We start from the raw sequence: 22,848 nt of genomic DNA on the forward strand, positions 1-22,848 counted from the left end.
TTCTGGCCAGCTCCACTACAGGACATCGCCAGTCTATAGGCCATACAGAGTACAGTATTATTAGGGGCACAACATGGCAGGCACTGTTATATACTGTAAGCACTTCTGGACAGCTCCACTACAGGACATCACCAGTCTATAGGCCATACAGAGTACAGTATTATTAGGGGCACAACATGGCAGGCACTGTTATATACTGTCAGCACTTCTGGCCTGCTCCACTACAGGACATCGCCAGTCTATAGGCCATATAGAGTACAGTATTATTAGGGGCACAACATGGCAGACACTGTAATATACTGTAGGCACTTCTGGCCAGCTCCACTACAGGACATCACCAGTCTATAGGCCATACAGAGTACAGTATTATTAGGGGCACAACATGGCAGACACTGTTATATACTGTAAGCACTTCTGGACAGCTCCACTACAGGACATCGCCAGTCTATAGGCCATATAGAGTACAGTATTATTAGGGGCACAACATGGCAGACACTGTTATATACTGTAAGCACTTCTGGCCAGCTCCACTACAGGACATCGCCAGTCTATAGGCCATACAGAGTACAGTATTATTAGGGGCACAACATGGCAGGCACTGTTATATACTGTCAGCACTTCTGGCCTGCTCCACTACAGGACATCGCCAGTCTATAGGCCATATAGAGTACAGTATTATTAGGGGCACAACATGGCAGACACTGTAATATACTGTAAGCACTTCTGGCCTGCTCCACTACAGGAGATCACCAGTCTATAGGCCATACAGAGTACAGTATTATTAGGGGCACAACATGGCAGCCACTGTTATATACTGTAAGCACTTCTGGCCTGCTCCACTACAGGACATCAACAGTCTATAGGCCATATAGAGAACAGTATTATTAGGGGCACAACATGGCAGGCACTGTTATATACTGTAGGCACTTCTGGCCTGCTCCACTACAGGACATCGCCAGTCTATAGGCCATATAGTGTACAGTATTATTAGGGGCACAACATGGCAGGCACTGTTATATACTGTAAGCACTTCTGGCCAGCTCCACTACAGGACATCGCAAGTCTATAGGCCATATAGAGTACAGTATTATTAGGGGCACAACATGGCAGACACTGTTATATACTGTAAGCACTTCTGGCCTGCTCCACTACAGGACATCGCCAGTCTATAGGCCATACAGAGGACAGTATTATTAGGGGCACAACATGGCAGACACTGTCATATACTGTAAGCACTTCTGGCCAGCTCCACTACAGGACATCGCCAGTCTATAGGCCATACAGAGTACAGTATTATTAGGGGCACAACATGGCAGACACTGTTATATACTGTAAGCACTTCTGGACAGCTCCACTACAGGACATCGCCAGTCTATAGGCCATATAGAGTACAGTATTATTAGGGGCACAACATGGCAGACACTGTTATATACTGTAAGCACTTCTGGCCAGCTCCACTACAGGACATCGCCAGTCTATAGGCCATACAGAATACAGTATTATTAGGGGCACAACATGGCAGGCACTGTTATATACTGTAAGCACTTCTGGACAGCTCCACTACAGGACATCACCAGTCTATAGGCCATACAGAGTACAGTATTATTAGGGGCACAACATGGCAGGCACTGTTATATACTGTCAGCACTTCTGGCCTGCTCCACTACAGGACATCGCCAGTCTATAGGCCATATAGAGTACAGTATTATTAGGGGCACAACATGGCAGACACTGTAATATACTGTAGGCACTTCTGGCCAGCTCCACTACAGGACATCACCAGTCTATAGGCCATACAGAGTACAGTATTATTAGGGGCACAACATGGCATACACTGTTATATACTGTAAGCACTTCTGGACAGCTCCACTACAGGACATCGCCAGTCTATAGGCCATATAGAGTACAGTATTATTAGGGGCACAACATGGCAGACACTGTTATATACTGTAAGCACTTCTGGCCAGCTCCACTACAGGACATCGCCAGTCTATAGGCCATACAGAGTACAGTATTATTAGGGGCACAACATGGCAGGCACTGTTATATACTGTCAGCACTTCTGGCCTGCTCCACTACAGGACATCGCCAGTCTATAGGCCATATAGAGTACAGTATTATTAGGGGCACAACATGGCAGACACTGTAATATACTGTAAGCACTTCTGGCCTGCTCCACTACAGGAGACCACCAGTCTATAGGCCATACAGAGTACAGTATTATTAGGGGCACAACATGGCAGCCACTGTTATATACTGTAAGCACTTCTGGCCTGCTCCACTACAGGACATCGCCAGTCTATAGGCCATATAGTGTACAGTATTATTAGGGGCACAACATGGCAGGCACTGTTATATACTGTCAGCACTTCTGGCCTGCTCCACTACAGGACATCGCCAGTCTATAGGCCATATAGTGTACAGTATTATTAGGGGCACAACATGGCAGGCACTGTTATATACTGTAAGCACTTCTGGCCAGCTCCACTACAGGACATCGCAAGTCTATAGGCCATATAGAGTACAGTATTATTAGGGGCACAACATGGCAGACACTGTTATATACTGTAAGCACTTCTGGCCTGCTCCACTACAGGACATCGCCAGTCTATAGGCCATACAGAGTACAGTATTATTAGGGGCACAACATGGCAGGCACTGTTATATACTGTAGGCACTTCTGGCCTGCTCCACTACAGGACATCACCAGTCTATAGGCCATACAGAGTACAGTATTACTAGGGGCACAACATGGCAGGCACTGTTATATACTGTAAGCACTTCTGGCCAGCTCCACTACAGGACATCACCAGTCTATAGGCCATACAGAGGACAGTATTATTAGGGGCACAACATGGCAGGCACTGTTATATACTGTAAGCACTTCTGGCCTGCTCCACTACAGGACATCGCCAGTCTATAGGCCATATAGAGTACAGTGTTATCAGGGGCACAACATGGCAGGCACTGTTATATACTGTCAGCACTTCTGGCCTGCTCCACTACAGGACATCACCAGTCTATAGGCCATACAGAGTACAGTATTATCAGGGGCACAACATGGCAGACCCTGTTATATACTGTAAGCACTTCTGGCCTGCTCCACTACAGGACATCACCAGTCTATAGGCCATACAGAGTACAGTATTATCAGGGGCACAACATGGCAGACCCTGTTATATACTGTAAGCACTTCTGGCCTGCTCCACTACAGGACATCGCCAGTCTATAGGCCATATAGAGTACAGTATTATTAGGGGCACAACATGGCAGGCACTGTTATATACTGTAAGCACTTCTGGCCTGCTCCACTACAGGACATCGCCAGTCTATAGGCCATATAGAGTACAGTATTACTAGGGGCACAACATGGCAGACACTGTTATATACTGTAAGCACTTCTGGCCTGCTCCACTACAGGACATCGCCAGTCTATAGGCCATATAGAGTACAGTATTACTAGGGGCACAACATGGCAGACACTGTTATATACTGTAAGCACTTCTGTCCAGCTCCACTACAGGACATCAACAGTCTATAGGCCACATAGAGTACAGTATTACTAGGGGCACAACATGGCAGACACTGTTATATACTGTAAGCACTTCTGGCCTGCTCCACTACAGGACATCGCCAGTCTATAGGCCATATAGAGTACAGTATTATTAGGGGCACAACATGGCAGACACTGTTATATACTGTAAGCACTTCTGGCCAGCTCCACTACAGGACATCACCAGTCTATAGGCCATACAGAGTACACTATTATTAGGGGCACAACATGGCAGACACTGTTATATACTGTAAGCACTTCTGGCCTGCTCCACTACAGGACATCGCCAGTCTATAGGCCATATAGAGTACAGTATTATTAGGGGCACAACATGGCAGACACTGTTATATACTGTAAGCACTTCTGGCCTGCTCCACTACAGGACATCACCAGTCTATAGGCCATATAGAGTACACTATTATTAGGGGCACAACATGGCAGACACTGTTATATACTGTAAGCACTTCTGGCCTGCTCCACTACAGGACATCACCAGTCTATAGGCCATATAGAGTACAGTATTATTAGGGGCACAACATGGCAGACACTGTTATATACTGTAAGCACTTCTGGCCTGCTCCACTACAGGACATCACCAGTCTAAAGGCCATACAGAGTACAGAATTATTTGGGGCACAACATGGCAGACACTGTTATATACTGTAAGCACTTCTGGACAGCTCCACTACAGGACATCGCCAGTCTATAAGCCATACAGAATACAGTATTATTTGGGGCACAACATGGCAGCCACTGTTATATACTGTAAGCACTTCTGGACAGCTCCACTACAGGACATCGCCAGTCTATAGGCCATATAGAGTACAGTATTATTAGGGGCACAACATGGCAGGCACTGTTATATACTGTAAGCACTTCTGGCCTGCTCCACTACAGGACATCGCCAGTCTATAGGCCATACAGAGGACAGTATTATTAGGGGCACAACATGGCAGACACTGTCATATACTGTAAGCACTTCTGGCCAGCTCCACTACAGGACATCGCCAGTCTATAGGCCATACAGAGTACAGTATTATTAGGGGCACAACATGGCAGACACTGTTATATACTGTAAGCACTTCTGGACAGCTCCACTACAGGACATCGCCAGTCTATAGGCCATATAGAGTACAGTATTATTAGGGGCACAACATGGCAGACACTGTTATATACTGTAAGCACTTCTGGACAGCTCCACTACAGGACATCGCCAGTCTATAGGCCATATAGAGTACAGTATTATTAGGGGCACAACATGGCAGACACTGTTATATACTGTAAGCACTTCTGGCCAGCTCCACTACAGGACATCGCCAGTCTATAGGCCATACAGAGTACAGTATTATTAGGGGCACAACATGGCAGGCACTGTTATATACTGTAAGCACTTCTGGACAGCTCCACTACAGGACATCACCAGTCTATAGGCCATACAGAGTACAGTATTATTAGGGGCACAACATGGCAGGCACTGTTATATACTGTCAGCACTTCTGGCCTGCTCCACTACAGGACATCGCCAGTCTATAGGCCATATAGAGTACAGTGTGATCAGGGGCACAACATGGCAGGCACTGTTATATACTGTAAGCACTTCTGGCCTGCTCCACTACAGGACATCACCAGTCTATAGGCCATATAGAGAACAGTATTATTAGGGGCACAACATGGCAGGCACTGTTATATACTGTAAGCACTTCTGGCCAGCTCCACTACAGGACATCGCCAGTCTATAGGCCATAAAGAGTACAGTATTATTAGGGGCACAACATGGCAGGCACTGTTATATACTGTAAGCACTTCTGGCCTGCTCCACTACAGGACATCGCCAGTCTATAGGCCATATAGAGTACAGTGTTATCAGGGGCACAACATGGCAGGCACTGTTATATACTGTAAGCACTTCTGGCCTGCTCCACTACAGGACGTCGCCAGTCTATAGGCCATATAGAGTACAGTGTTATCAGGGGCACAACATGGCAGGCACTGTTATATACTGTCAGCACTTCTGGCCTGCTCCACTACAGGACATCACCAGTCTATAGGCCATATAGAGTACAGTATTATCAGGGGCACAACATGGCAGACACTGTTATATACTGTAAGCACTTCTGGCCTGCTCCACTACAGGACATCGCCAGTCTATAGGCCATACAGAGTACAGTATTAATAGGGGCACAACATGGCAGGCACTGTTATATACTGTAGGCACTTCTGGCCTGCTCCACTACAGGACATCACCAGTCTATAGGCCATACAGAGTACAGTATTATTAGGGGCACAACATGGCAGGCACTGTTATATACTGTAAGCACTTCTGGCCAGCTCCACTACAGGACATCACCAGTCTATAGGCCATACAGAGGACAGTATTATTAGGGGCACAACATGGCAGGCACTGTTATATACTGTAAGCACTTCTGGCCAGCTCCACTACAGGACATCGCCAGTCTATAGGCCATACAGAGTACAGTATTATTAGGGGTACAACATGGCAGGCACTGTTATATACTGTAAGCACTTCTGGCCTGCTCCACTACAGGACATCACCAGTCTATAGGCCATATAGAGTACAGTATTATTAGGGGCACAACATGGCAGGCACTGTTATATACTGTAAGCACTTCTGGCCTGCTCCACTACAGGACATCACCAGTCTATAGGCCATACAGAGTACAGTATTATTAGGGGCACAACATGGCAGACACTGTTATATACTGTAAGCACTTCTGGCCTGCTCCACTACAGGACATCGCCAGTCTATAGGCCATATAGAGTACAGTATTATTAGGGGCACAACATGGCAGGCACTGTTATATACTGTAAGCACTTCTGGCCTGCTCCACTACAGGACATCGCCAGTCTATAGGCCATATAGAGTACAGTATTATTAGGGGCACAACATGGCAGACACTGTAATATACTGTAGGCACTTCTGGCCAGCTCCACTACAGGAGATCACCAGTCTATAGGCCATACAGAGTACAGTATTATTAGGGGCACAACATGGCAGCCACTGTTATATACTGTAAGCACTTCTGGCCTGCTCCACTACAGGACATCAACAGTCTATAGGCCATATAGAGAACAGTATTATTAGGGGCACAACATGGCAGGCACTGTTATATACTGTAGGCACTTCTGGCCTGCTCCACTACAGGACATCGCCAGTCTATAGGCCATATAGTGTACAGTATTATTAGGGGCACAACATGGCAGCCACTGTTATGAACTGTAAGCACTTCTGGCCTGCTCAACTACAGGACATCGCCAGTCTATAGGCCATATAGTGTACAGTATTATTAGGGGCACAACATGGCAGGCACTGTTATATACTGTAAGCACTTCTGGCCAGCTCCACTACAGGACATCGCCAGTCTATAGGCCATATAGAGTACAGTATTATTAGGGGCACAACATGGCAGACACTGTTATAAACTGTAAGCACTTCTGGCCTGCTCCACTACAGGACATCGCCAGTCTATAGGCCATACAGAGTACAGTATTATTAGGGGCACAACATGGCAGTCACTGTTATATACTGTAGGCACTTCTGGCCTGCTCCACTACAGGACATCGCCAGTCTATAGGCCATATAGAGTACAGTGTTATCAGGGGCACAACATGGCAGGCACTGTTATATACTGTCAGCACTTCTGGCCTGCTCCACTACAGGACATCAACAGTCTATAGGCCATATAGAGTACAGTATTATTAGGGGCACAACATGGCAGACACTGTTATATACTGTAAGCACTTCTGGCCTGCTCCACTACAGGACATCGCCAGTCTATAGGCCATATAGAGAACAGTATTATTAGGGGCACAACATGGCAGACACTGTTATATACTGTAGGCACTTCTGGCCTGCTCCACTACAGGATATCACCAGTCTATAGGCCATACAGAGTACAGTATTATTAGGGGCACAACATGGCAGCCACTGTTATATACTGTAAGCACTTCTGGCCAGCTCCACTACAGGACATCAACAGTCTATAGGCCATACAGAGTACAGTATTATTAGGGGCACAACATGGCAGGCACTGTTATATACTGTAAGCACTTCTGGCCTGCTCCACTACAGGACATCACCAGTCTATAGGCCATATAGAGTACAGTATTATTAGGGGCACAACATGGCAGGCACTGTTATATACTGTAAGCACTTCTGGCCTGCTCCACTACAGGACATCACCAGTCTATAGGCCATATAGAGTACAGTATTATTAGGGGCACAACATGGCAGGCACTGTTATATACTGTAAGCACTTCTGCCAGCTCCACTACAGGACATCACCAGTCTATAGGCCATACAGAGTACAGTATTAGGGGCACAATATGGCAGCCACTGTTATATACTGTAAGCACTTCTGGCCAGATCCACTACAGGACATCAACAGTCTATAGGCCATATAGAGTACAGTATTACTAGGGGCACAACATGGCAGGCACTGTTATATACTGTCAGCACTTCTGGCCTGCTCCACTACAGGACATCGCCAGTCTATAGGCCATATAGAGTATAGTATTATTAGGGGCACAACATGGCAGGCACTGTTATATACTGTAAGCACTTCTGGCCTGCTCCACTACAGGACATCGCCAGTCTATAGGCCATACAGAGTACAGAATTATTAGGGGCACAACATGGCAGGCACTGTTATATACTGTAAGCACTTCTGGCCTGCTCCACAACAGGACATCACCAGTCTATAGGCCATATAGAGTACAGTATTATTAGGGGCACAACATGGCAGGCACTGTTATATACTGTAAGCACTTCTGGCCTGCTCCACTAAAGGACATCGCCAGTCTATACGCCATATAGAGTACAGTATTATTAGGGGCACAACATGGCAGGCACTGTTATATACTGTAAGCACTTCTGGCCTGCTCCACTACAGGACATCACCAGTCTATAGGCCATATAGAGAACAATATTATTAGGGGCACAACATGGCAGGCACTGTTATATACTGTAAGCACTTCTGGCCTGCTCCACTACAGGACATCACCAGTCTATAGGCCATATAGAGTACAGTATTATTAGGGGCACAACATGGCAGGCACTGTTATATACTGTAAGCACTTCTGGCCTGCTCCACTACAGGACATCACCAGTCTATAGGCCATATAGAGTACAGTATTATTAGGGGCACAACATGGCAGGCACTGTTATATACTGTAAGCACTTCTGGCCTGCTCCACTACAGGACGTCGCCAGTCTATAGGCCATATAGAGTACAGTATTATTAGGGGCACAACATGGCAGGCACTGTTATATACTGTAAGCACTTCTGGCCTGCTCCACTACAGGACATCACCAGTCTATAGGCCATATAGAGTACAGTATTATTAGGGGCACAACATGGCAGGCACTGTTATATACTGTAAGCACTTCTGGCCTGCTCCACAACAGGACATCACCAGTCTATAGGCCATATAGAGTACAGTATTATTAGGGGCACAACATGACAGGCACTGTTATATACTGTAAGCACTTCTGGCCTGCTCCACTACAGGACATCGCCAGTCTATAGGCCATATAGTGTACAGTATTATTAGGGGCACAACATGGCAGGCACTGTTATATACTGTAGGCACTTCTGGCCTGCTCCACTACAGGACATCACCAGTCTATAGGCCATATAGAGAACAATATTATTAGGGGCACAACATGGCAGACACTGTTATATACTGTAAGCACTTCTGGCCTGCTCCACTACAGGACATCGCCAGTCTATAGGCCATATAGAGTACAGTGTTATCAGGGGCACAACATGGCAGGCACTGTTATATACTGTAAGCACTTCTGGCCAGCTCCACTACAGGACATCGCCAGTCTATAGGCCATACAGAGTATAGTATTATTAGGGGCACAACATGGTAGGCACTGTTATATACTGTAGGCACTTCTGGCCTGCTCCACTACAGGACGTCGCCAGTCTATAGGCCATATAGAGAACAGTATTATTAGGGGCACAACATGGCAGCCACTGTTATATACTGTAGGCACTTCTGGCCTGCTCCACTACAGGACATCAACAGTCTATAGGCCATATAGAGTACAGTATTATTAGGGGCACAACATGGCAGGCACTGTTATATACTGTAAGCACTTCTGGCCTGCTCCACTACAGGACATCGCCAGTCTATAGGCCATATAGAGTACACTATTATTAGGGGCACAACATGGCAGGCACTGTTATATACTGTAAGCACTTCTGGCCTGCTCCACTACAGGACATCGCCAGTCTATAGGCCATATAGAGTACAGTATTACTAGGGGCACAACATGGCAGACACTGTTATATACTCTAAGCACTTCTGGCCAGCTCCACTACAGGACATCAACAGTCTATAGGCCATATAGAGTACAGTATTATTAGGGGCACAACATGGCAGACACTGTTATATACTGTAAGCACTTCTGGCCTGCTCCACTACAGGACATCGCCAGACTATAGGCCATATAGTGTACAGTATTATTAGGGGCACAACATGGCAGGCACTGTTATATACTGTAAGCACTTCTGGCCAGCTCCACTACAGGACATCGCCAGTCTATAGGCCATATAGTGTACAGTATTATTAGGGGCACAACATGGCAGGCACTGTTATATACTGTAGGCACTTCTGGCCTGCTCCACTACAGGACATCGCCAGTCTATAGGCCATATAGAGTACAGTATTATTAGGGGCACAACATGGCAGGCACTGTTATATACTGTAAGCACTTCTGGCCTGCTCCACTACAGGACATCGCCAGTCTATAGGCCATATAGAGTACAGTATTACTAGGGGCACAACATGGCAGACACTGTTATATACTGTAAGCACTTCTGGCCTGCTCCACTACAGGACATCAACAGTCTATAGGCCATATAGAGTACAGTATTACTAGGGGCACAACATGGCAGACACTGTTATATACTGTAAGCACTTCTGGCCTGCTCCACTACAGGACATCAACAGTCTATAGGCCACATAGAGTACAGTATTACTAGGGGCACAACATGGCAGACACTGTTATATACTGTAAGCACTTCTGTCCAGCTCCACTACAGGACATCAACAGTCTATAGGCCACATAGAGTACAGTATTACTAGGGGCACAACATGGCAGACACTGTTATATACTGTAAGCACTTCTGGCCTGCTCCACTACAGGACATCGCCAGTCTATAGGCCATATAGAGTACAGTATTATTAGGGGCACAACATGGCAGACACTGTTATATACTGTAAGCACTTCTGGCCAGCTCCACTACAGGACATCACCAGTCTATAGGCCATACAGAGTACACTATTATTAGGGGCACAACATGGCAGACACTGTTACATACTGTAAGCACTTCTGGCCTGCTCCACTACAGGACATCGCCAGTCTATAGGCCATATAGAGTACAGTATTATTAGGGGCACAACATGGCAGACACTGTTATATACTGTAAGCACTTCTGGCCTGCTCCACTACAGGACATCACCAGTCTATAGGCCATATAGAGTACAGTATTATTAGGGGCACAACATGGCAGACACTGTTATATACTGTAAGCACTTCTGGCCTGCTCCACTACAGGACATCAACAGTCTAAAGGCCATACAGAGTACAGAATTATTTGGGGCACAACATGGCAGACACTGTTATATACTGTAAGCACTTCTGGACAGCTCCACTACAGGACATCGCCAGTCTATAAGCCATACAGAATACAGTATTATTTGGGGCACAACATGGCAGCCACTGTTATATACTGTAAGCACTTCTGGACAGCTCCACTACAGGACATCGCCAGTCTATAGGCCATATAGAGTACAGTATTATTAGGGGCACAACATGGCAGCCACTGTTATATACTGTAAGCACTTCTGGCCTGCTCCACTACAGGACATCGCCAGTCTATAGGCCATACAGAGGACAGTATTATTAGGGGCACAACATGGCAGACACTGTCATATACTGTAAGCACTTCTGGCCAGCTCCACTACAGGACATCGCCAGTCTATAGGCCATACAGAGTACAGTATTATTAGGGGCACAACATGGCAGACACTGTTATATACTGTAAGCACTTCTGGACAGCTCCACTACAGGACATCGCCAGTCTATAGGCCATATAGAGTACAGTATTATTAGGGGCACAACATGGCAGACACTGTTATATACTGTAAGCACTTCTGGACAGCTCCACTACAGGACATCGCCAGTCTATAGGCCATATAGAGTACAGTATTATTAGGGGCACAACATGGCAGACACTGTTATATACTGTAAGCACTTCTGGCCAGCTCCACTACAGGACATCGCCAGTCTATAGGCCATACAGAGTACAGTATTATTAGGGGCACAACATGGCAGGCACTGTTATATACTGTAAGCACTTCTGGACAGCTCCACTACAGGACATCACCAGTCTATAGGCCATACAGAGTACAGTATTATTAGGGGCACAACATGGCAGGCACTGTTATATACTGTCAGCACTTCTGGCCTGCTCCACTACAGGACATCGCCAGTCTATAGGCCATATAGAGTACAGTGTGATCAGGGGCACAACATGGCAGGCACTGTTATATACTGTAAGCACTTCTGGCCTGCTCCACTACAGGACATCACCAGTCTATAGGCCATATAGAGAACAGTATTATTAGGGGCACAACATGGCAGGCACTGTTATATACTGTAAGCACTTCTGGCCAGCTCCACTACAGGACATCGCCAGTCTATAGGCCATACAGAGTACAGTATTATTAGGGGCACAACATGGCAGGCACTGTTATATACTGTAAGCACTTCTGGCCTGCTCCACTACAGGACATCGCCAGTCTATAGGCCATACAGAGTACAGTATTAATAGGGGCACAACATGGCAGGCACTGTTATATACTGTAGGCACTTCTGGCCTGCTCCACTACAGGACATCACCAGTCTATAGGCCATACAGAGTACAGTATTATTAGGGGCACAACATGGCAGGCACTGTTATATACTGTAAGCACTTCTGGCCAGCTCCACTACAGGACATCACCAGTCTATAGGCCATACAGAGGACAGTATTATTAGGGGCACAACATGGCAGGCACTGTTATATACTGTAAGCACTTCTGGCCAGCTCCACTACAGGACATCGCCAGTCTATAGGCCATACAGAATACAGTATTATTAGGGGTACAACATGGCAGGCACTGTTATATACTGTAAGCACTTCTGGCCTGCTCCACTACAGGACATCACCAGTCTATAGGCCATATAGAGTACAGTATTATTAGGGGCACAACATGGCAGGCACTGTTATATACTGTAAGCACTTCTGGCCTGCTCCACTACAGGACATCACCAGTCTATAGGCCATACAGAGTACAGTATTATTAGGGGCACAACATGGCAGACACTGTTATATACTGTAAGCACTTCTGGCCTGCTCCACTACAGGACATCGCCAGTCTATAGGCCATATAGAGTACAGTATTATTAGGGGCACAACATGGCAGGCACTGTTATATACTGTAAGCACTTCTGGCCTGCTCCACTACAGGACATCACCAGTCTATAGGCCATATAGAGTACAGTATTATTAGGGGCACAACATGGCAGACACTGTAATATACTGTAGGCACTTCTGGCCAGCTCCACTACAGGAGATCACCAGTCTATAGGCCATACAGAGTACAGTATTATTAGGGGCACAACATGGCAGCCACTGTAATATACTGTAAGCACTTCTGGCCTGCTCCACTACAGGACATCAACAGTCTATAGGCCATATAGAGAACAGTATTATTAGGGGCACAACATGGCAGGCACTGTTATATACTGTAGGCACTTCTGGCCTGCTCCACTACAGGACATCGCCAGTCTATAGGCCATATAGTGTACAGTATTATTAGGGGCACAACATGGCAGCCACTGTTATGAACTGTAAGCACTTCTGGCCTGCTCAACTACAGGACATCGCCAGTCTATAGGCCATATAGTGTACAGTATTATTAGGGGCACAACATGGCAGGCACTGTTATATACTGTAAGCACTTCTGGCCAGCTCCACTACAGGACATCGCCAGTCTATAGGCCATATAGAGTACAGTATTATTAGGGGCACAACATGGCAGACACTGTAATATACTGTAGGCACTTCTGGCCAGCTCCACTACAGGACATCGCCAGTCTATAGGCCATACAGAGTACAGTATTATTAGGGGCACAACATGGCAGGCACTGTTATATACTGTAGGCACTTCTGGCCAGCTCCACTACAGGACATCGCCAGTCTATAGGCCATACAGAGTACAGTATTATTAGGGGCACAACATGGCAGACACTGTTATATACTGTAAGCACTTCTGGCCAGCTCCACTACAGGACATCGCCAGTCTATAGGCCATACAGAGTACAGTATTATTAGGGGCACAACATGGCAGGCACTGTTATATACTGTAAGCACTTCTGGCCTGCTCCACTACAGGACATCGCCAGTCTATAGGCCATATAGAGTACAGTTTTATCAGGGGCACAACATGGCAGGCACTGTTATATACTGTCAGCACTTCTGGCCTGCTCCACTACAGGACATCGCCAGTCTATAGGCCATATAGAGAACAGTATTATTAGGGGCACAACATGGCAGACACTGTTATATACTGTAAGCACTTCTGGCCTGCTCCACTACAGGACATCGCCAGTCTATAGGCCATATAGAGTACAGTATTATTAGGGGCACAACATGGCAGACACTGTTATATACTGTAGGCACTTCTGGCCTGCTCCACTACAGGATATCACCAGTCTATAGGCCATACAGAGTACAGTATTATTAGGGGCACAACGTGGCAGCCACTGTTATATACTGTAAGCACTTCTGGCCAGCTCCACTACAGGACATCAACAGTCTATAGGCCATATAGAGTACAGTATTATTAGGGGCACAACATGGCAGGCACTGTTATATACTGTAAGCACTTCTGCCAGCTCCACTACAGGACATCAACAGTCTATAGGCCATATAGAGTACAGTATTATTAGGGGCACAACATGGCAGGCACTGTTATATACTGTAAGCACTTCTGGCCTGCTCCACTACAGGACATCACCAGTCTATAGGCCATATAGAGTACAGTATTATTAGGGGCACAACATGGCAGACACTGTTATATACTGTAGGCACTTCTGGCCTGCTCCACTACAGGATATCACCAGTCTATAGGCCATATAGAGAACAGTATTATTAGGGGCACAACATGGCAGGCACTGTTATATACTGTAAGCACTTCTGGCCTGCTCCACTACAGGACATCACCAGTCTATAGGCCATATAGAGTACAGTATTATTAGGGGCACAACATGGCAGGCACTGTTATATACTGTAAGCACTTCTGGCCAGCTCCACTACAGGACATCGCCAGTCTATACGCCATATAGAGTACAGTATTATTAGGGGCACAACATGGCAGGCACTGTTATATACTGTAAGCACTTCTGCCAGCTCCACTACAGGACATCACCAGTCTATAGGCCATACAGAGTACAGTATTAGGGGCACAATATGGCAGCCACTGTTATATACTGTAAGCACTTCTGGCCAGCTCCACTACAGGACATCAACAGTCTATAGGCCATATAGAGTACAGTATTACTAGGGGCACAACATGGCAGGCACTGTTATATACTGTCAGCACTTCTGGCCTGCTCCACTACAGGACATCGCCAGTCTATAGGCCATATAGAGTATAGTATTATTAGGGGCACAACATGGCAGGCACTGTTATATACTGTAAGCACTTCTGGCCTGCTCCACTACAGGACATCGCCAGTCTATAGGCCATACAGAGTACAGAATTACTAGGGGCACAACATGGCAGACACTGTTATATACTGTAAGCACTTCTGGCCAGCTCCACTACAGGACATCAACAGTCTATAGGCCATATAGAGTACAGTATTACTAGGGGCACAACATGGCAGGCACTGTTATATACTGTAAGAACTTCTGGCCAGCTCCACTACAGGACATCAACAGTCTATAGGCCATATAGAGTACAGTATTACTAGGGGCACAACATGGCAGGCACTGTTATATACTGTAAGCACTTCTGGCCAGCTCCACTACAGGAGATCACCAGTCTATAGGCCATACAGAGTACAGTATTATTAGGGGCACAACATGGCAGGCACTGTTATATACTGTAGGCACTTCTGGCCTGCTCCACTACAGGAGATCACCAGTCTATAGGCCATACAGAGTACAGTATTATTAGGGGCACAACATGGCAGACACTGTTATATACTGTAAGCACTTCTGGCCAGCTCCACTACAGGACATCGCCAGTCTATAGGCCATATAGAGTAAAGTATTATTAGGGGCACAACATGGCAGCCACTGTTATATACTGTAAGCACTTCTGGCCAGCTCCACTACAGGACATCACCAGTCTATAGGCCATATAGAGTACACTATTATTAGGGGCACAACATGGCAGCCACTGTTATATACTGTAAGCACTTCTGGCCTGCTCCACTACAGGACATCACCAGTCTATAGGCCATACATAGTACAGTATTACTAGGGGCACAACATGGCAGGCACTGTTATATACTGTAAGCACTTCTGGCCTGCGCCACTACAGGACATCACCAGTCTATAGGCCATATAGAGTACAGTATTACTAGGGGCACAACATGGCAGGCACTGTTATATACTGTAAGCACTTCTGGCCAGCTCCACTACAGGACATCACCAGTCTATAGGCCATATAGAGTACAGTATTACTAGGGGCACAACATGGCAGGCACTGTTATATACTGTAAGCACTTCTGGCCAGCTCCACTACAGGACATCAACAGTCTATAGGCCATATAGAGAACAGTATTATTAGGGGCACAACATGGCAGGCACTGTTATATACTGTAAGCACTTCTGGCCTGCTCCACTACAGGACATCACCAGTCTATAGGCCATATAGAGTACAGTATTACTAGGGGCACAACATGGCAGACACTGTTATATACTGTAAGCACTTCTGGCCAGCTCCACTACAGGACATCACCAGTCTATAGGCCATACAGAGTACAGAATTACTAGGGGCACAACATGGCAGGCACTGTTATATACTGTAAGCACTTCTGGCCAGCTCCACTACAGGACATCGCCAGTCTATAGGCCATATAGAGAACAGTATTATTAGGGGCACAACATGGCAGACACTGTTATATACTGTCAGCACTTCTGGCCTGCTCCACTACAGGACATCGCCAGTCTATAGGCCATATAGAGTAAAGTATTATTAGGGGCACAACATGGCAGGCACTGTTATATACTGTAAGCACTTCTGGCCAGCTCCACTACAGGAGATCACCAGTCTATAGGCCATACAGAGTACAGTATTATTAGGGGCACAACATGGCAGGCACTGTTATATACTGTAGGCACTTTTGGCCAGCTCCACTACAGGACATCACCAGTCTATAGGCCATACAGAGTACAGTATTATTAGGGGCACAACATGGCAGGCACTGTTATATACTGTAGGCACTTTTGGCCAGCTCCACTACAGGAGATCACCAGTCTATAGGCCATATAGAGAACAGTATTATTAGGGGCACAACATGGCAGCCACTGTTATATACTGTAAGCACTTCTGGCCTGCTCCACTACAGGAGATCACCAGTCTATAGGCCATATAGAGAACAGTATTATTAGGGGCACAACATGGCAGACACTGTTATATACTGTAAGCACTTCTGGCCTGCTCCACTACAGGAGATCACCAGTCTATAGGCCATATAGAGAACAGTATTATTAGGGGCACAACATGGCAGACACTGTTATATACTGTAAGCACTTCTGGACAGCTCCACTACAGGACATCACCAGTCAATAGGCCATACAGAGTACAGTATTATTAGGGGCACAACATGGCAGACACTGTTATATACTGTAAGCACTTCTGTCCAGCTCCACTACAGGACATCACCAGTCTATAGGCCATACAGAGTACAGAATTACTAGGGGCACAACATGGCAGGCACTGTTATATACTGTAAGCACTTCTGGCCAGCTCCACTACAGGACATCAACAGTCTATAGGCCATATAGAGTACAGTATTATTAGGGGCACAACATGGCAGACACTGTTATATACTGTAAGCACTTCTGGCCTGCTCCACTACAGGACATCGCCAGTCTATAGGCCATATAGAGAACAGTATTATTAGGGGCACAACATGGCAGACACTGTTATATACTGTAGGCACTTCTGGCCTGCTCCACTACAGGACATCAACAGTCTATAGGCCATATAGAGTACAGTATTATTAGGGGCACAACATGGCAGGCACTGTTATATACTGTAAGCACTTCTGGCCAGCTCCACTACAGGACATCAACAGTCTATAGGCCATATAGAGTACAGTATTATTAGGGGCACAACATGGCAGACACTGTTATATACTGTAAGCACTTCTGGCCTGCTCCACTACAGGACATCGCCAGTCTATAGGCCATATAGAGTACAGTATTATTAGGGGCACAACATGGCAGACACTGTTATATACTGTAGGCACTTCTGGCCTGCTCCACTACAGGACATCAACAGTCTATAGGCCATATAGAGAACAGTATTATTAGGGGCACAACATGGCAGACACTGTTATATACTGTAGGCACTTCTGGCCTGCTCCACTACAGGACATCAACAGTCTATAGGCCATATAGAGTACAGTATTATTAGGGGCACAACATGGCAGGCACTGTTATATACTGTAAGCACTTCTGGCCTGCTCCACTACAGGACATCGCCAGTCTATAGGCCATATAGAGAACAGTATTATTAGGGGCACAACATGGCAGACACTGTTATATACTGTAGGCACTTCTGGCCTGCTCCACTACAGGACATCAACAGTCTATAGGCCATATAGAGTACAGTATTATTAGGGGCACAACATGGCAGGCACTGTTATATACTGTCAGCACTTCTGGCCTGCTCCACTACAGGACGTCGCCAGTCTATAGGCCATATAGAGTACAGTATTATTAGGGGCACAACATGGCAGCCACTGTTATATACTGTAAGCACTTCTGGCCAGCTCCACTACAGGACATCAACAGTCTATAGGCCATACAGAGTACAGTATTATTAGGGGCACAACATGGCAGCCACTGTTATATACTGTAAGCACTTCTGGCCAGCTCCACTACAGGACATCGCCAGTCTATAGGCCATACAGAGTACAGTATTATTAGGGGCACAACATGGCAGCCACTGTTATATACTGTAAGCACTTCTGGCCAGCTCCACTACAGGACATCAACAGTCTATAGGCCATACAGAGTACAGTATTATTAGGGGCACAACATGGCAGACACTGTTATATACTGTAAGCACTTCTGGCCAGCTCCACTACAGGATATCACCAGTCTATAGGCCATACAGAGTACAGTATTATTAGGGGCACAACATGGCAGGCACTGTTATATACTGTAAGCACTTCTGCCAGCTCCACTACAGGACATCAACAGTCTATAGGCCATACAGAGTACAGTATTATTAGGGGCACAACATGGCAGACACTGTTATATACTGTAAGCACTTCTGGCCAGCTCCACTACAGGATATCACCAGTCTATAGGCCATACAGAGTACAGTATTATTAGGGGCACAACATGGCAGGCACTGTTATATACTGTAGGCACTTCTGGCCAGCTCCACTACAGGACATCGCCAGTCTATAGGCCATACAGACTACAGTATTATTAGGGGCACAACATGGTAGGCACCAGGAAACATTCTGCAGGCACTATGGCTTGTGCAGCACATAGAGGATTTTCCTATTATTATTCTGTGAGCTTACCGCAGTAGTAGCATTGGGCTTTGCACCATTTTGCAGCAGGACATTTATGATGTGTGTATGGCCCTGTTGAGCAGCTTGATGTAAAGGTGTGTAGCCATTCTGTAACACAAAAAAATGCAAGAATGTCAGCCATTACACATAAAATGCATGGCTAAAATAATGAATTAGTCAATTCAGAAGCCTCAGGATTTATTAACACAATATATTCTACTAAAATAAATCTGATGAACAGGCAAAAGTGATCAAATAAGGCGGCCTAATACTTAAGGAGTATTTTAGGTAAAAGGAGTTATTCACTTTCACCAATTTTCTGCCCACAAGATTAGTCGTGTGTAAAATACTAACTTGAGCTGTACTTACCCTCCCTGGGTCGTGTGCTGCCTCTCCACCACTGCCCCAGTCTCTGAAGAACAGGTGCAGTGTGAGGTAACGTTGACAGTGCTGCAGCCAGTCATTGAGCTCAGTGGCTCTTGCTGTATAGATCAGCCGATCCGCTGAGCCCAGTCATTGGATTAGCACTGTCGATGTAACGTCAGCACTGCAGCTGATCAACAAAGACTGGGGCAAAGGCAGAGAAGACCTGGGGATGGTTATAGAGGTTGTCTACGACTTTTTTTACTTTGTGTTTCAAATCAATCACAACCAGCTCTACCCTCATCTATCCTCACCCATCCCTTGTAGATTGTGAGCCCTCGTGGGCAAGGTCCTCTCTCCTTCTCTACTTGTGTTGTTTAAGATTGGTGTACTTGTTTTTATTATGTACACCCCCTCTTCACTTGTAAAGCGCCATGGAATAAATGGCGCTTTAATAATAAATAATAATAATAGGGAATTTAAATAGTTAGTCCCAATGGGGACAGGGATAGCTATGTAAAGTGGAATATATTGGTGCTGTTTAAGTAAGCATAGTAAATAAAATGTGTTTACAGAGGAGGACTTCACTAGTCGCCTCCAGAAACACGATCTACAAGGAGATGTAGGGGTTATCAGAAGGGGGTATAGTGTTTAAGGAGCAGCAGCTGCAAGGAGAAGCTGGAGTTATGTTCTCCTTACAGACGCTCGCCTCCAGTCATTGGGCCAATGCAGATGGCTGTTGCACTCATCATTCACTTAATTGCAAAATGCACTGTAATCACTCCCCTTCACTCTGATTGACAGCCTGCTCTTCTAGAGTGTGTGTAGTGTGTGTGTGCAGCGTGTGTACAGAGTAGCTGTTAATCAACGTGCCCGGAAGCGATAATAGTGCGAAAACTCTATAGTGACTGTAATCGCTCCATGCACTGCCCCGATGACTGGAAGCGAGTGACTGAAGAGAGAATATAACTTCATTTTCTTGCTGTAGGCCCTGCTAGAAGATGTAAACACTGTTTCCCTGCAGAATACCTTTACTACCGCTATATATCTGCAGGTAAATAGTGGTTTTTTTTTTAGAGGTGACAGATTCCCTTTAAGAAAGTTTCAGTTACTCTACAACTATCTCCTAAAAGTCCATGTACACTGCACCCTGCAGAGCAACAACATGCCGTCTTCATTATGGCACATTCCTTTATTCTAGGAGGACGTACTAAGTGTTACAGACCTCCAACAGCTATAAAATGTGGGATGGGAGCCAATGTTAATTGACTTATCATTTGTGGATTATAGAGTATTTCTGCTGAGGACAGCACTACCGCACGCGCTAATGGAAAACACATGTAAGGCTGATAATCAGAAATATCATGATTCACGGATCTTAGCATTCTGGTATAAGGGGCGCATGTATGGACCATCAATGCATGCTCATATCAGACATGTGTGAGATATGGATGAGGCCAAAGATGTGGCGTTACCTTTGTTTTAGCCGTGACGCCTGCTCCATGAGACAGAAGGAAGTTCACCATCTTGATGTTTCCATAATGACAGGCTACAATCAGTGGTGTGTAGCCCAGCTGGAAAAAAGAGACTCATTTACTGAACACCAGAGCCCACAACACCAGCTCATGCAGATACTTAAAGGAAAGGCAAGAATATGGCTAATATCTAGATTAAAGCTAATTTCCAAAGATGATAATACAATACAGCTTTATATACAGACACTTGTAGTCCAGCGGTAGCACACTGTGCAGTGATGAGGCAGTGACCCAGCAAAATGCAAAGCAAACGTCTCTTTAGAGTATGTGCACACGTTCAGGTTTTTTCGCGATAAAAACGCTATAAAAACTCATTGAAAATGCATATATTATGCATCTCATCAGTTAGAATGCATTCTGCAATTTTTGTGCACATGATGCGTTTTTTTTCCGCGAAAAAAAAAGCATTGTGGTAAAAAAAAGCAGCATGTTCATTAAATTTGCATTTTTTTTGCGGTTTTCCCGCTATTCTATGCATTTGGAAAAAACGCAAAAAACCCCACATCTAAAACGTGCAAAAACCCGCAAAAAATGCATGCGGATTTCTGGCAGAAATGTCCGGTTTTTGTCAGGAAAATTTCTGGCAGAAATCCTGACGTGTGCACATACCCTTAATGTTCAACTCAGCAAAACACAGCACATGATAGCCTCCGGATTGCAGCTGGGCACATATCCTCTGGATTACCGTTACTAGTCCACCTCTGACCGGTTACCGTGGGCGACTGCACTGCTGTGTTAAAGTGCTACTCACAGCTTTACACAGTACATGATATCCTTCAGTTTACAGTCACCAAACACACCAGTCCTCCTCTTGAGACCAGTTGCCGTGGGTGACTGCACCACCGTATTAATGTTCTACTCACAGCATTACACAGTCATGATATCCTCCGGATCGCAGCCAGGCACCATATCCTCATGCTTACAGTCACTAAACACGCCAGTCCTCCTCCGGGCACAGGACAATCTACCTCCGGTTTGCCGTCAGGCACAAGACAGTTCTCCTCCAAGACCTGATACCATGGGCGACTGCACCGCTGTGTTTGCTGTGGGTGCCAGGCTATTCAGCTCCCTTGGCTGTTTGGCTCCTATGGCCTGTGTTGCATCACACAGGTGGAGCAATGCAGAACCTCCTGCTCTGTACTCTTCCAAACACTATTCTGACCTTGACACTGACACTGACACACCCAAACCCTATACAGAAGGGTTTTTAACTAGCAACCTGTGGCTTTGGGCCACATGGAAAACTCGGGCCAGGAACTAAACGGACTGCACTACTACCATCTGCAGTCTGTTTCAAAACACCAAAACCCAGAGCAGGTTTTCCCTAAATCTGCCTTGGACAACTAGCATGTCCAAAACCTATACTCACTTTAGTCTGCATTGCAACCACAGCTACACCTGTGATTGCAATGCCCTCTTATGGCCTCAATACGCCTCTGTGCGCATCCTGCGGGGAACATACAGCAACCTCTACATGTAACACCAGTCACTGCCTCACACACTATATAAAAAACCTTGCTACTTACTGACACAACTATCTATAGAAAACT

General features: G+C 45.9%; 1 protein-coding gene across 47 annotated transcripts in view; it reads right to left on the reverse strand.

Moving 5' to 3' along the window:
* The window catches only part of ANK2 (ankyrin 2), a 732,820-nt gene that overhangs the window by 155,473 nt on the left and 554,499 nt on the right, over positions 1 to 22,848 (reverse strand). For all 47 annotated transcript variants that reach the window (XM_069743800.1, XM_069743822.1, XM_069743806.1 and 44 more), the window contains 2 exons: positions 21,239 to 21,337; positions 19,410 to 19,508 (listed from right to left, as the gene is read on the reverse strand). In XM_069743800.1, the coding sequence (XP_069599901.1) occupies positions 19,410 to 19,508; positions 21,239 to 21,337 (198 nt within the window). The remainder of the gene's footprint in view (positions 1 to 19,409; positions 19,509 to 21,238; positions 21,338 to 22,848) is intronic.

Source organism: Ranitomeya imitator, chromosome 1, assembly GCF_032444005.1.
Source record: "Ranitomeya imitator isolate aRanImi1 chromosome 1, aRanImi1.pri, whole genome shotgun sequence".
Lineage (NCBI taxonomy): Eukaryota > Metazoa > Chordata > Amphibia > Anura > Dendrobatidae > Ranitomeya > Ranitomeya imitator.